This window comes from Hakea prostrata, chromosome 4 (genome assembly GCF_041222555.1).
Source record: "Hakea prostrata isolate BN-2017 chromosome 4, UWA_Hpros_2, whole genome shotgun sequence".
Classification (NCBI taxonomy): domain Eukaryota; kingdom Viridiplantae; phylum Streptophyta; class Magnoliopsida; order Proteales; family Proteaceae; genus Hakea; species Hakea prostrata.
This window is the reverse complement of record NC_142603.1, coordinates 21,167,643-21,183,038: the sequence shown is the minus strand read 5'-3', so window position 1 is coordinate 21,183,038 and position 15,396 is coordinate 21,167,643. Positions and strand designations below refer to the sequence as shown.

The 15,396-nt window shown below is 40.2% G+C and overlaps 1 protein-coding gene across 6 annotated transcripts in view; it reads left to right on the top strand.

The window, feature by feature from the left end:
* Nucleotides 1–15,132, top strand: part of LOC149018459 (Metal-dependent phosphohydrolase) — a 45,068-nt gene extending 29,936 nt beyond the window's left edge. The window contains exons 8-10 of one of the 6 annotated variants that reach the window (XR_016172943.1): nucleotides 12,777–12,849; nucleotides 13,235–13,307; nucleotides 14,934–15,132. Coding sequence is in view for 3 of the 6 variants with exons in the window: in XM_089152702.1 (XP_089008828.1) it covers nucleotides 12,777–12,844 (68 nt within the window). In the remaining 3 variants the exon portion in view is untranslated. The other 5 variants (XR_016172944.1, XM_089152702.1, XM_089152703.1 and 2 more) reach the window with 5 other exon arrangements.
* Nucleotides 15,133–15,396: the final 264 nt, after the last annotated feature.

The window sequence follows — 15,396 nt, the reverse complement described above, 5'->3', positions numbered from 1 at the left end:
TTACTGGAGATGCAGAAGTAGACTAAAACCTACACAGACAGTGACAATTCCTTGCTCAGCTTCCCAGGTTGAGAAGTCCTTCGAGGTCTTCTGTCAGTACACTGCAGTCGAAACCTCTGCTTCTACTGGCGAAGCTTGGATTACTGTTCCTTCCACAGCTACTGAAGGATCTCCTTCCTTTATCCAGTGTCTACAGGAGTCGTTGCATCTCACCCTTGGCCCTCGAGCATCGCCCTTCCTCTTCCATGAAACCCTCACCTCTGAGATCTCTGCCACCCCCTCACTGCCTATTCACTCTCCCATTTTGGTTAACGATATAGGGAAACCAGCCACCACCACTTCAATTTCCTCTCTCTCTCCCACGATCATCTTAACTTTCGCATTTTACCTTTCCCTAAGTGTTCCATATTGGGCCCTATGGCCCATGGGCCTAATCTTATTAACCCCTACTCCTCACCTCACTCTCCCCCCACCCCTGTTTGGGACCTCTTGACCCATTCCCCCCCCCCCTCTCCACCTCTCACCCTTCCTCCTCCAACCCCTCTTTTTTGTCATCAGCCATTGCTCGCTCTGCCAAACCTCTGGCTTGTGATTTAAACCCTTCAAAGCACGCTTTAGATTCTCCTCTCTCCCCCCCTGCGCATGATCTTGATCGTGCCGAGTGTAGAAGGAGTAATCGTCCTATTAAAGGGCACAACCCATTCGGTGACAACTTCTTGGTTGATCTCAAGTCCTCCAAGAGAAAGAAGAAAAAGAAAAACTCCGCAAAATAGTTTTTTTTTTGGGCCTCTGTTCGCCCATTTTTCTTTGGGTCTTGCCCCAATTTGCATTGTCTATGCTTTTTAGCTTTGCTAAATTTCTCCTTGATGTATGTGTGATTGTTCTGTTCTTTTAATGCATTTATTTATTCATCCAAAAAAAAAAAAGTCATAAAAGTTCAATGTTAAGTCACACCAAGCCAATAAAAATAAATATTTAGCCACATTAATTCATAAAATTTCCAAAGGGAAATATAACTATATAAGACAAAAAAAAATGATATTGGAAGTTTGAGACCATCATAATCTTATAGGTTCTTGGATGTGGTTATTTTCAGTTATGCCCAAGGATTGGAATCTCGGTTTAAAGCTGGTTTTTGGTCGAAATTGGAACATTTTGGTTCTGGTTTCAACCCTTATATGGCCTATTTTTCATCTGATTTCTTGCCTCTTACTATTAAAAGAATTGAAGAAATACTAGCTTGTGTCTAAAGAACACAGTAGGAGCTTTATTTATCCTAAAAAACTTACGAAATACAAAACAAACCTAATCTTTTTAGTGGGGGAATCTCACAAAATAAGATCCTAGTAAATCTACTCTTAATATGGAAATAACAGAAAAGGAAAGTACTGACTATATCTAACCAAATCACATTGGTCTTTCAACATTTCCCGTCAAGTTGGAGCTTAGATATTTACCATGCCCAACTTGCCAATGATACTACTAAACACCGTTGTACTCAAGCTCTTTGTAAGTACATCAGCCCGTTGTTTGTCTGAAGTAACTAAAGTGATACGAATTAACCCAACCTCAACTTTCTCTTTTGATGAAATGTTAGTCAATCTCTACATTCTTGGTTCTGTCATGTTGTATTGGATTGTGAGCTATGCTGGTTGTAGAGGATCTTCTAGATCCAATCTTCTCAAGTAGCCCTTTTAGCCCCTTTTACAAATGCCTTGAGCAATTGCCCTAAACTTTGCCTCGACACTGGACCATGCAACTATAGCTTGCTTCTTGCGTCTCTAAGTCATCAAGTTACCTCTCACATACGCACACAATATTTAGAAGTAGACCTCTTGTCATCTGTACATCCTGCCCAGTCTGCATCTGTATATGCCTTAAATCCTCAAGTGTCCATGAGTTAAATCAAAATCCCTTTTCTTGGAGTGGCTTTCAAGTACCTAAAGATTTGAAACATCGTGTCCAAGTGAGAGGAGTAGGGTTCATGCATTATTGGCTGACAAAACTAATTGCAAATATGATGTTTGGCCTAGTATAAGACAGACAGATAAACTTCTCCACAAACTTCTGATACCTTGTCATGTCAACCATTTTTCCCTCTTTTATTTTTAGTGTAGGTTAGGCTCAATAGGAGTCTCTGCAGGCTTGTACCCTAGTAGTCTAGTTTCCTCAAGAAGATCCAGAGTATACTTCCTCTGAGAGAGAGATACACCACTGGCGGAATATGCCAACTCTAGCCCTGGAAAATATCTGAGCTTCCCTATATCTTAGATCTCAAATTTAGTTCCCAAAAAAGTCTTCAATGCTGAAATCTCATCCTTACTGTTGCCTGTGATCACAATATCATTTACATGTACTAGAAGTACAGTAGTGTGGGAACCATCTCTTTTAATAAACAAAATGTGGTCTGCATTGCTTTGTTTATAGCCATTAAAGATCATGGCCTTATGGAACCTTCCGAACCATGCTCTTGGAGATTGTTTCACCCATACAATGCCTCTTCAACTTGCACATTTTCCCATGAGTCTTGGAAGTAGAATACCCAGGTGGCATATCCATAAACACCTCCTCTTGGAGTTCTCCATCTAGAAAAGCATTCTTCATATCTAACTGTTGTAGAATCCACCATTTATTCACTGCACATGAAAGAATAGTTTGTACTGTGTTCATCTTAGCAACGGGGGCAAACGTCTCATGGTAGTCAATGCCATAAGTCTGAGTAAAGCTATTGGCCACCAATCTCGCCTTGTACCTCTCAATAGTCCCATCTGCCTTGTGCTTGATCATGAACACCCATTTGACTGAACATTTAGCTATCCTGTAGCATTTGCACTAAACACAGCTTTCTTGTAAGAAAAATTACCAATTTCCAAGTTTTTGTTTTCTCCAGAGCTTGCATTTCCTCATCCATAACTTCCTTTCAGTTTGAGTGAGATAATGTTTCCTGCCAAGTGTTATGAACAATAGTGGACAAAGAGGAAATGAAACTTTGAAATTCTGGGGTTACAGATTGATGTGAAGCATAATTGGAAATAGGATGTTTGGTGTAGGCTAGAGACAAACTCACCTGGTGGAACAGATTCTTCAAGACTAGGAACCGAAGCTTCCAACTGGCTTGGTTCAGAAGGGGTCACTCGCTTTTTTCTTTGATATGTCTTTAGAGGTCTAGGCTCCCTTTGCACATCATCCACCAACTGTCCTTGTCCGGTTACTCCATCTTCCATAGGAAGATCATTCGCAAGAATCTTAAGAAATATCAAAAGGAGGAATCAACACTGGAACCTAAGAAAATGCAATGAACCTGAAGAGGTGTAAGGGGAAAAGGAACTTGTTCCCATAGAGAGAAATAAACGACAAGAACTAAGATGATAACACTTATACCACTTTTGTGTAGGAGGATAACCTAAGAAAATGCATTACAACCTATAAGGATCCAACTTACCATGAACGTAGTGGTTTCAAACAAAAGCAACACAACCAAAAACATTGGGGGTACTGTAAAGGTTGTTGTCCTCAAAAGAACCTCAATGGGACAATGCTGGTTAAGACTTGGGAAGGCATTCGGTTAGTCAGATAAGTTGCAGTGAGAACCGCATAACCCCATATCGAGGAGACACGTGAATGGTAAACATTAGGGAATGTGCTACCTCAAGTAGATGTCTATTTTTGCGTTTAGCAACCCCATTTTGAGGTGAAGCGTTGACATAGGTGGTCTAGTGTATGATGCCATGGTTATCCGAGTAAGAAGGGAATGCACCACCCAAATATTCAGTCCCATTATCTGTGCAAAGGATTTTAACTTTGGCCTCAAACAGTGTCCTAACAATATTATGAAAATTTTGGAAGCACAAGAAAACATCACTCTTTTGGCGAAATAGACTTCTCGTGGTTCTAGTGCAATAGTCAATAAATGTTACAAACCACCTATGGCCATACATAGACACGGTTCGAGAAGGACCCCACACATTATAGTGAATAACTAAAAAATGAACTTTACTACGCTTGTTTAAAATAGGGTAAATATGCCTAGTCTATTTGACCAAAATGCAGGCCTTAATACAAATCATTCAAATTACATCTTTTAATTAGATAAAAAATAACTTGGACAAAACAGGTAAAGAAATGTAGGCAAGAGAATGATGCCACTACAATAAAGTAAAAAGTACAAGAGAGGGGAAACTAGAGGCTGAAGAAAGAGCTGATGGAGACCATCCAACAAGTAGTGCTCCCCTTTGTGTCCACCACTGCCAATCATATGCCCCGTTTCCAAGTCCTGAAACACATTGTGAGAAGGAAAACATTTATTTTGCAGTTCATATCACGAGTAAGGCTACTAATAGATAAAAGATTAGTCGAAAACTTAGGAACATGCAAAACATTAGATGAGGCAAGAGAAGGCGAACAGATAAAAGATTCCTTCCCAGAGATAAGGGAGAGAGACCCATCAGTTGTTCGAATATCCTGAGCAAAAGGAACAAATAAATGAGTATGAAACAAGGAAGATAAGCCTATTATATGGTGGATTGCTCTAGAGTCAATTATTCAGGATGGATAAGTCGAATTGACAATGTGACAACCGAAAATACCTGTGGAGGACTGTGGATCAACAAAGGAACAATGACAGAAGCTACGCTTGCACTGGAAGTCGGTGGTGGAGAAGATATGTCTTGACATCAACTGGCGAAGATGCTGGAGCTTGTTTAAGGAAAGTGGTGCTGTAGTACTTAGGTTGTTAGAACTAGCTTGGTTTTTAGATGCTCGATTGCTGCCTCTATTTCCAGTCCTACCTACATGAGAATTTGTTGGTCGTCTGTGTAACTTCCAACACTTGTCTTTTAAATGATGGCCTTTTTTACAATACTCACTTCATTGGAGCGAGGAAATCACCAAAAGCAGACTTATTATTGCCAAAACTGGCCACCAATGTTGAACTGTCACATGTCTGAGTGTGTACCGTTATTGTCTATGCTTGTCCTGAGTGTCAACCATAGCATAGGCTCCCTGGAAAAAATATGTGCTTGAATCTGATCGTACTCTATTCAGGTCTGCCAAAAAAGTCATACACTCTGAGCTTGTCTTCCCACTTTTGATAGGCAGCAACATCCGCATCACAGGATGGAGTAAAACAGCCATAGAATTCAAGGGTTTGATAATAGCCTTGAAGATGTGGTACTGAGACAAGATAAGCTCTTTTTGTTATAACTGATGGATCTTCCTTCGAATTTCAAAGCATTGTGCATCATTACCAACATTGGAGTATATTTCTTTTGCAACCTTCCAAATTGTCGCAGCATCGAGAAGAAGAAGATAATTCTCTGCTATACTTCGTTTAATGCAATTAAGGAGGAATCTCATAACCAAGCATTTATCCGTTTCCCACTCGTCTTGAGCTGTACTAAATGAAGATGGCTTGATAGAAACATTAAGATGGCTAGTCAATCCACGAGCACCAACTGCAAGGGAGACATAAAGGGACCAATGAAGATAATTCATCCCATTAAGTTTAACAATGGTCATCTGAAAGAGAGAAATCACAATCCCATGAAACAGAAGTGACAAGAGGATCCTCCATGTCAAATGTGCCAAAGAGGTGGAGGAGACTATGTTGGCCATTACAAGAACCACGAAGCAAATTAGGTACTAGAAAAATATTGTGGTAAGATAAATGTGCTCACCACCAAAAACAACTCAAAGAGAATTTTTTAGTACAAGAAAAAATTGTTTAGAACATAGGAATGGAGAGGCAACTTTTCCTTCTTTTCTTCCTTTTTATTTTATTTTATTTTCTTTAGTCACCACAGGTCATAAGGGGAGCTTAGAAGGGAAAAATAGAGGTCTAGATTGAGTTGCGATGGGGTTTGCGGGGTCTCAAAGAGAATTTTTTAGTACAAGAAAAAATTGTTTAGAACATAGGAATGGAGAGGCAACTTTTCCTTCTTTTCTTCCTTTTTATTTTATTTTATTTTCTTTAGTCACCACAGGTCATAAGGGGAGCTTAGAAGGGAAAAATAGAGGTCTAGATTGAGTTGCGATGGGGTTTGCGGGGTCTGACCTGGTTGGGTTAGTATTTTGGTTAAGGGATATATTAATTGTTCACTGTCTTCTTCCTTTGACAACCCGGAAACAAAATCGATGCCTAAAGCAAAGTTATGATGGTGGTTTGAAAGCAATGATTGGTGGAAAGAAATTGGCAGAAGACCAGTGTCGATAGCCGGAGGATGTTGGATGATAGTTGCAAAGAAGAGGTGAGAAGGAAGAAGAGCTAACAGTGGCGGAAAAAATTAAGAGGAAAAAAAACCAATAGTTCTAAACAGACTGAAGGACACAATAGTTGCAAAGAAACGATAGTTCCAACAATAACTAAGGGAAAAATAAGAGAAAATAGAAGGAAAAATTGAAACGATGGTTGCAAAGGTTCTCTTGGTGGAAGAAGAGGCGAGGAAGATCAAGTGATGGTTCTAGTTCAGGTTTGAGTGTGGTAGATGGGTGTTATGGTGGTGATAGGGTGAGGGGATGGTGGTTCTGGTCCCAAGTTTGTGTTGCAGGTATGAAAAGAGGAGAAAGATGAAGTGCGATGGTGGTGGAAGATAGGTGGTTCCAATGGCTATGTTTTCTTCTTCCTGAGGTTTGAACTAAGCAGAAGGTAGGGTAGTGCTCAGTGATGGATCAAAGTTGGCTCTTGTACCATGTTAAAATAATTGAAGAAACCTGGCTTGTGTCTAAAGGACATAGGAGCTTTATTTATACTCAAAACTTACCAGATATAGAACAAACCAAATCTTTGTAGTGTGGGAATCTCACAAAATAAAATCCTAGTAATTCTACTCCCAATAAGGTAATAACAGAAAAGAAAAGTACTAACTAAATCTAACCAAATCAGATAGGTGTTTCAACACCTACCTATTTATAGCATAATAAACCCAACGGAATTGGTATTTTGCTAAAAAAAAAACTACTGGAAGTTATCATTCAAGTGTAATAACACATAATTGGTTCCGAGAAGTACAAATTGGATTGCTAAAACATAGAATCAGCATGCATGAATTGTTTGATAAAATGATTACATGTACAAATTAAAGAAATACAATAACCAACTAGCAACTACAATGTCCCAGGGCTCTAGTTCCATGTTGAGTGCCTGGCTGGAACCTGTGGATCCATCCTCTGTTTGTAGTAGTACTCAGAATACTAGATGAAAGCTGGCCATGACACATGACATAAGTTGTCCATGAACTAATTCACTGTGTTTCTATTGGTGGAATCATGCACAATGTAGATATCTCATCCTTGGAAATGCCTCATAAGGAAGATACTTTGATGGAAACTTGCTTTCAGAACTGGCCCAGCTGGCTGTGAGTATCCTACCATCATTGGAACTAGACCAACTGGTATCAAAGATGGAGTCCTGCGATGATGCACAGGCTGCTGGTGTCGCCGTCGCTCCATCACCATACGATCCATACCCCTATGTTGACTACATATTGTTGCCATCACTAAAAGAATAAATAGACTCCCCCCCCCCCCCCAACTCCACCATATATTGATGATGCTCCCCCATATCTATAGCCATAGTAAGCCCCCTATGGTGCAGACTCGACACTCTACATGCTACTATAATATCCAGAACTTCTAGTAGACTCATCCAAGCTCATGGATCCCATGGAGCTTGCCAAGCTGGCTACATCCATTTGAGAACTATCCTCAGGATTCAGGAGGTCCACGTCTAGAACTACCCTACAGCTATATGTATGTGCTGGTGATTCTTGTGGCACAAGTTGAATCGGCTAAAAATGACTCTCCTCTATGGGCGTTGGCGCCTGTGGTGCTATTGTTACCTCCTCACATTGCTCCTAAAAACTCGCAATGCAACTCCTGTTGGGTCTAGATGGAGCACTAGGCTGCACTTGAGGCTGAGAACTCGCTCCACGGTTGCTGCTAGGCCCAGATGCAACTGGTGCTCGAACAAGGGGTTTCCGTCACTTGCAAGGAGAATAAATGTGTCTTTGGACATAGGGGCTAGAAGATACCACCAGAAGCCTAGCAGAGGCAAGTCCTAGGAACCAACCTTGATGGCTCAATGTAGCAGAATTGCCAAGAATTCCATCCAAAGTGCAGCAAGCCAAACTCTTGGGAAACATGAAGTTCAAAAGAAGACTCCTTATTCATTGGAGGTGAGTGCTTTCAAGAGATGGAGAATTGATATAAATTGTTTCCAAGGGTCTCACAGGGCCTAGGGTTGACTCCCCAAACCCTAGGACCCCTAATTTGTACCAAGGGTATTTTGGTAATTCTGCCCAATTCGTGTTGTCTAGGTCTGGGCCCTATTGAGTCCAGTTTGTTGTGCAGACCCTAGATCTGTTTTTGTTTTCTTATTTGAGTCCATATGTTGCAAGTTATTAAAGAGTTTTTTTCTAGGTGTTATTCCCAGTTGTGTTGGGATCCTCTAATTTGAGTTCACCTTGATTATACTTTTTATTAAGACTCCAATTCTACGCTGGGAATTTGAATTGGAGAGAGTAAGTTATGGAGGTTCCTTTTGCAAGTTGAAGTCCTTGTTAATTATTAGTTTGAGTTAGAAGTGTTAGCCAATAAAGTTCTAATTGGCTTTCCAAGTTTGAGTTCCTTTATTATTTTGAGGCTATAAATAAAGCCTCCATTTTTTGTAAAGTCAAGTCAAGTTGAATAAAATTTCTTAGTTTGGAGGAGATCCTAGTCGTGGTCTTCTTGGGAGGGGCACAGTGGCATTAAGACTTCTCTTCTTCAAAGTTCCAGCATTGTTGTTCAAGCTCCAACAACAATTCAACAACCACAGCAGCCTCCTACCATTCTCCAAGTACATACAGCCCTTCCCCTCCCCAATCCCCATTCCAGCCCATTCCTTCTATCGCAGACATCCCCAACCCCCATTCTAAACCTTGTGGCAGGACCCCTCCCCCTTCTACATTAGTTCATCCCCTACCCTCTTCTAACCCTAAACCCTAGGTACAGCCTTTCCCACTTCCCCTTTTTCCCTCTTACCTTCTTCCGTACCCTGTGGCAGCTTAGGAAACCCAGAAAACCCTAACTTCAGAATTTTACCTAATCCGAAACACCCATATCTCTCAAATCCCAACTCCAATTACCCCACCCTCTTATGATTAGCTTCCCCAGCCCCTCTCCTATGCTCAATCCCAATCCAAGCCCGATCCAAGAACCCCCAAACCCTGGAGGGCGCTTCAAAACTAACCCATCTGGGACAGACGTAAACTAATTAACATTAACGTGAAATTACAAAACACTACCAGCAGTCAATTCCTAAGCCCAACCAAACCCTAAGACAAGCATCCCTTAAAGCTCTAACCTGGAAATTCAGTTTTGGAATTGATGTAAACCCAGATTTAGGGTGAAGGATAGTATTGGAATTTCCCTAATTCTAAAGTCTGCCGAGGAATTTTCAGAGAATGGTTATCGTAGGGTTTATAGGGTAATTTATTACTCTAAAACCTTGCAATACTGTAACTTCAGATCTGAAATTTTAACAGAATCAGAAAACAAGTTTTATTATTATTGGATGGTTGGGGGGGGGGGGGGGGGGGTGTTCCGGCTAGGGTAGCAAAGGGGCTGAACTTGCTGCCTTTGAAAGTTCAGATTTAATTCTAATGGTTCTGGGGCATGGGGAGGGTCTGAATTGCAATAGAGTTTGGTTTCAGACAAGTTGCAGACATTTATGAATTTTCCTATTTCTCTAGTTTCTGCCAAAACAGGGAGCTGAAGGGGAGAAGGGGAGGTTTAAGGGGATTTGCAGGGGCTGGACTGGATGGGGGAAGGGCCTAGCAAGGTCGTAGGAGGTTGGGGAGGGTGCCTGAAGGTCTGAAACAGCAAGGGTTGTGATGTCTGCAGGGATTTGGGGAGGGAGTTTCAAATGTGCGCAGGGCAGAGGAGGGGCAGTGAATAGGTCCATGGACCTAGGGGAGGTGGGGCAGGGTAGGGAATTGTTGTACCTACAGATGAGTGAGGAAGAGGGAGTTGCGATGGGGTGGGACTCTTTCCAAAAGCTGCGCTGAAGGGTAAAAGGGCATAGAGGGGGTGCGAATGAAAGAGGAGGCAGTGGAGAGGTAGGTGATTCTGTACTTGGGTTTTCTGTGAATGATTGACGGCTTCTTGTTGAATGCTTGTAGGCTGCTGGAATGAAGAAGAAAGGCTGCAAATTGATGGCAGGTTGCTTGATCTTGAACAAAATTCCTTAACCATGGCATCCTCAACTAGGAAACCACAATCCTCAAACTCAATAATTTTATTCAATCACGACTGAAGAATTACAAAGACTACTTGGCTATTTATAGCCTTTAAAAGACTTTGGCACTATGTGGGAATCCTTAACAGACAAGGATCACACCACTTGACCTATACTCTTGGAATCTGAATACTTAAAGACCTTAACTCTAGGTGGGATTCCTTATAGATTAGGATCCTACCACATGAATTAATCTGAACCATTCAAAACAGCAGATCTAAGGGACACTAAAAACACATCCTGAAATAAAAGTTTAAGTGACTTAAAACTCTAATTAGCACATGCTTAAATCCTATTTAAGTAGAATTCTAATTGACATGTGTTGGATTAATGACTTAAGGACTCAAAACAAACTCAATTTAAGAAATAAAACAAACTCAAAACTATAGAAATAGAGCTGGAATTAATTCCTGAACCAACGGGGGTTGGTCCAAGTGGTAAGCAGCTTGGTCCGCTTAAGAAAGGTTTGGGTATCGAAACCTTGTGGATGCAAAAAATCCCCGCTGGGAGACTCACCCACCACAGCCAGGTGTGGGATCCGGGTCGAACACTGGATTAGTAAGGGCAAAGCCTTGGAAACTAGGGTTGGCAAACCAAAAAAAAAAAAAAGAGCTGGAATTAATTCCAGCACTGAAAAGAAGGCTAAAATGCCCTAAATACCCCTGGAAATGGGGTTCGGCCAGCATCTCGGGGCCCACTTGGGGTTCGGCCTGGGGGGGGGTCTGTGTTCACATCAGGAATTCAACTACAGCAGCAACCGAACCCTTCTAACCCTCCTATTTATCCTTAAAACCCTTGAACCCAATCTTAGACTTATCACCAGTCCTGAGACTGAATCACAAGGGTACAAGCTTCAAAACCCCATTTCTTTTGGTTCTAAGCCTGGCTAAACCCTTCTAAGGTACTGGTTTGTTACTTGAAACCCTAATTTTTCAAAGAAATCTCCTGTTAGACTGCTGGTTCCTGAGAGAGGATCCGGGAGTGAACCTAAATCTAGGCAACATCTTGCAAGGTAAACCCTAGAATTTTGATTTACATCAGTTGGTCTTGGATGACTCCTCCAATCTCTGAAATACAACCCTGATTCAGCTGTCAGATCCAAGATAATTAATTCATCCAGATCTGGGCTAAAAAATAAAGCAAAGTCAACTGAAAATCAGATCAGCACTATACCATGGTTGAATACCCCAAGAGATGATTTAGATCTGATGATCTAACTAAAACCAATTCCCTAGATCTGATAATCAGATCTTTTTCAGGTGAGGATTCTATTCTGATAGAAAGATTAGCTCTAAAATAGAGCATCTGCTGGGTTTAACAGTGACTCCTCAAGTTTAGAACAACATCAAGAGATTACTTAGACTATCAGTAGACTAATGATGGTGATTTTATCTAAGTCAGTGAACCAATCACTGAACAACAATATTTGATTGAGGAGATAGGTTGTGCAAGAAGCAAGAACAGAGAGGGAAAAGAAAAGAAAAAAAAAAGGATAGATAACTATTGACTGGATCAGAATCTCACTGCCCTCAAGGTTGGTTCTTCACTTTACTGAATCTCAACAATAGCATATCAAAATCTGAACTTCTCTATTTATTAAATCTTGGGCAAAGTCCTTACACATTTTGCTATGTATAAAAGCTTGAATCATAATCTGATTATAATGTTGGATCCCAACCTAGCAAGAATTGATCAATTTGGGGTGCAGTACCTTCAAATCCTTATTGTTTGTTTTCTTGGGGCACAGCAACTGGACCTAGCTTGGTGAGCTGGGCCTCTTCCTTCTTTTAAGTGAGATTCTCTTTGCCTGAATCAAGAGAACTCAGGGCACAACTCACATTTTTCTTTTCGGCAAAACTCCATCTGTTTAGCTCTATGGGTTAGAATGATAATTATTTGCTTAACAAAACTTTGAAAAAAAATATGCTAATCTGAGTCATTTGTCAACTCTTATGGGAATTTATAGGACATGTCTTTTGAATGAAACAACAGCTGATTGTTATTCCTATAATAATAATATTCCCAGTTTATTGAACTTTCTTCTGTTGCTAGTGTGCATATTGTTTTAAGTGTGAGGACCCATAGTGGTTCTACCCTGTCCTGTTCAACTGATAAAACTCTAGAGTTATGAATAAGCCATTGAGTTTACTCTAAATTCAGATTTCACCCCTCCATTATTTGGTAAAGTTGACGACATGTGAAGGGACATCTGTTTCTTATTGTGAAATTACCTTGGTATATCTTGATGAGTACTTCATCAAAGTGGTGTATTTACCAAGACGGAGTTGGCATTAACATGTCTACATCTTCAACAAGACAAATGCTTATATGATAATGAATCAGCTGCAGTAGTGAACCCAGGGAATTGAACTTCCTCTTTGCTTGCAAACTCTGAGGGTTTATAGAGAACTAAGTTTTTTGGTTGAAGGGGAATAACAGTGTTGCCACAATCAATTTTTTGGTTGTCATTCTAATCACTTCTACCTTTTGACAAATGTTGCAGGGAAGTTCCAGACTGACGTAGGCAAAGCTTGGGCTTCTGAGATAGTATCAAGAAGGAAAAAACACTAGCTCTTGTATACACAATCTTTATCCTGGTTTTGGTTTCTTATTGTCATACATCATTAATTGTCATTGTTCGTTCTGAAGTCAAGGGGCCTTAGATGTGTTTTAAATCAGGATGGTGCATCTCCATATGGGGAGCTTAATTGCTTAGAAGCTAGGTGTATCTTTGGACTGACATGAAGGTCCTACAGTCAGCTTAAGTTATACTGTCAGTAAGATTTGTTCGTAATCCTTTCTTTTCTCTATTTGAATACCCCTGCCCTTCATACCTACTGATTTTTGTGTTGGTAGAGATGGGAGTAGAAATATATCTATTGAAAATTGTTCCTTTATGAGTTATGTTTGTTATTCATCATAAACAAAGGGGTGTATACCATAATGCTTCCACAACTGCAGGGTCCAGGGAGGGTCATAATGTATAAAGCATTGCTCTTGGCTTTGCAGCAAGGCTGTTATGAGTCTCGGACTGGTGAGTACTCTTTCGCAATGGAACAATATTTTCCATTATGTCCATTATATTTAGTAAAATAATAGAATGGGGACAGCAAAGCTATTTCACAATATAATAACTGGTATTCTTGGTTTCATTAATTTATGCATATCCAAAAGCAAAAAGGAAGTAGAGACTGAGTTTGGATGGGAACTCTGTTGCGGACATGTAGGGCTGAAGTGATTTTGTTTTTAAGTTTTGTAGCCCTCACTGGCACCTTCAAAGGGGTTGGAACTCATGAAAACCTTGATTATGTACATTCTCTTCGATGGAAGTTAGCCATCCTTGAAAAGCAGTCCTGAGTTGTTCAATACCCAGTTACTTGGCTCTTCCATGACCGTGTGCATTCTCTTGAATTAAAATTTGCTTCCTGGTTTAAATGGTATTGGGTTTTACCAGTAGCCAATTTTGACATGTTCTGGGCCTGAGAATGGTTCTCGACCTTCACACAGAAAATTGTCCTACCACTCCCATAAGCAGAACTCACTTTTGATCTTTTGCATGGACAAGAAGCTTTCTATCCTGTTCAGATTCATTGCTCAGTCATGTCTTGAAAGAATACATGCTTCAGTTATCTACTATAATACAGACTTATGACCAGACTGTTAGGTTTTGTGTCGATCCAGTCTGAGTTTCTATTGGATCCTATGATGAAAGACAGAATGTACTGATCCAGTTTTTTTTCAATATATCTTTTTACTTGTCCTCAAAAAAAAAAAATTAATAATAATAAATAAATAAATAAAATACATGCGTTTAAATTTCTTGTGTTCTACTTTTGTTGAATATACTAGCCATTGATAGACTCTTTTAATGTGTTGTTGGATACTAAATGAAAGTCCTTCATGGTTCACTACCTGCTGCTGAGATTGGAATTTTAAGAATTTTTGTCAGTTTTTCTTTCCCAAATCTCAGAGTTTTGGAACTGGCGATTTTGTATATATTGGGGGTGGAAGCTATAACATACATCAATAGGGAGAGTCAAACATTGACCTCTTCGCTAAAATGTGTCAATCATTGCCAACTAAACCGACCCTTTGATGGTAAATTTCAGATTTCGACTAAACATGTTGAATAGTAAACATGCATTGATATAAATGGTAATGATGGTGACACTTAATAAGATTCTAGAATTCGAATCCTTTCTATCCTGTCCGCTTGACCGTTGGAAGGGCAACATGTGGACAGGTAAAATTTTAACCATTGGATGGAGAGGAATCACACCTTTTGAAAATGGACTAATTTTGTTTCAGCCATTTCCAAACAGTAGATCTTGAGAACACAAACTAATGAAAGCAGCTTCAAAGAATCCATGGATCTCTGGCGGGTTGAGTACCAGATAATAATAAATCAACTCCTCCATCTCTTCCCTGTCTTAACCCCCACTGCCCTCACCATTGCAACGATGGATTCCTTCAAATCTGCAAATGGATTGAAAAGAGTATTTCACTGTGCACACAGTACTATTTGCAAACGCTCCATGAACGTCATCAGGCAAGCTCGCTGAAAAGCTTAGACCATTTTTTTGTTGTCTGGATTTACTCTTATGTCTCTTCTTGGTCTTGTTGAGTTCTTCAACGACAACAACTTCCATCCCTTCTGCAGAATGATGCTGCTCTAGAGATAAGGAGGTTGATTAGTCACATGGTTGTGTATGGCCTCCCCAACCCCAGCGAAGAATTATTGGAATTGCAAGATTAGTATGATGCAGATCAATTAGAATTCTGTGGAATTCTCTTGATCTGTGAGGGGCAATTGATCTATTGTTAATTTCAGCATTCATTAATCATTATTGAGGCATGTGTATATATACCCATCACTCCACTTAAATCTAATTCTTGTCAGTGTCTCAAAGGTGGACCTCCTTCCTAAATGTGTGGTAGAAATGTGTGAGAGAAAGCACAACTACCCTTGTGGCCTTCTAAAGCTTATACATATGGTCTTGTAAACATTGGTTGTTTTGTTGAAAATGGGTCTTTCCCTTCCTCTTGCTGCTAGGGGCACCAAATCGAAAATTTTAGAGAACTTGATGATTGAGCATTTGGAACATGAGTATATTCCAAAGATG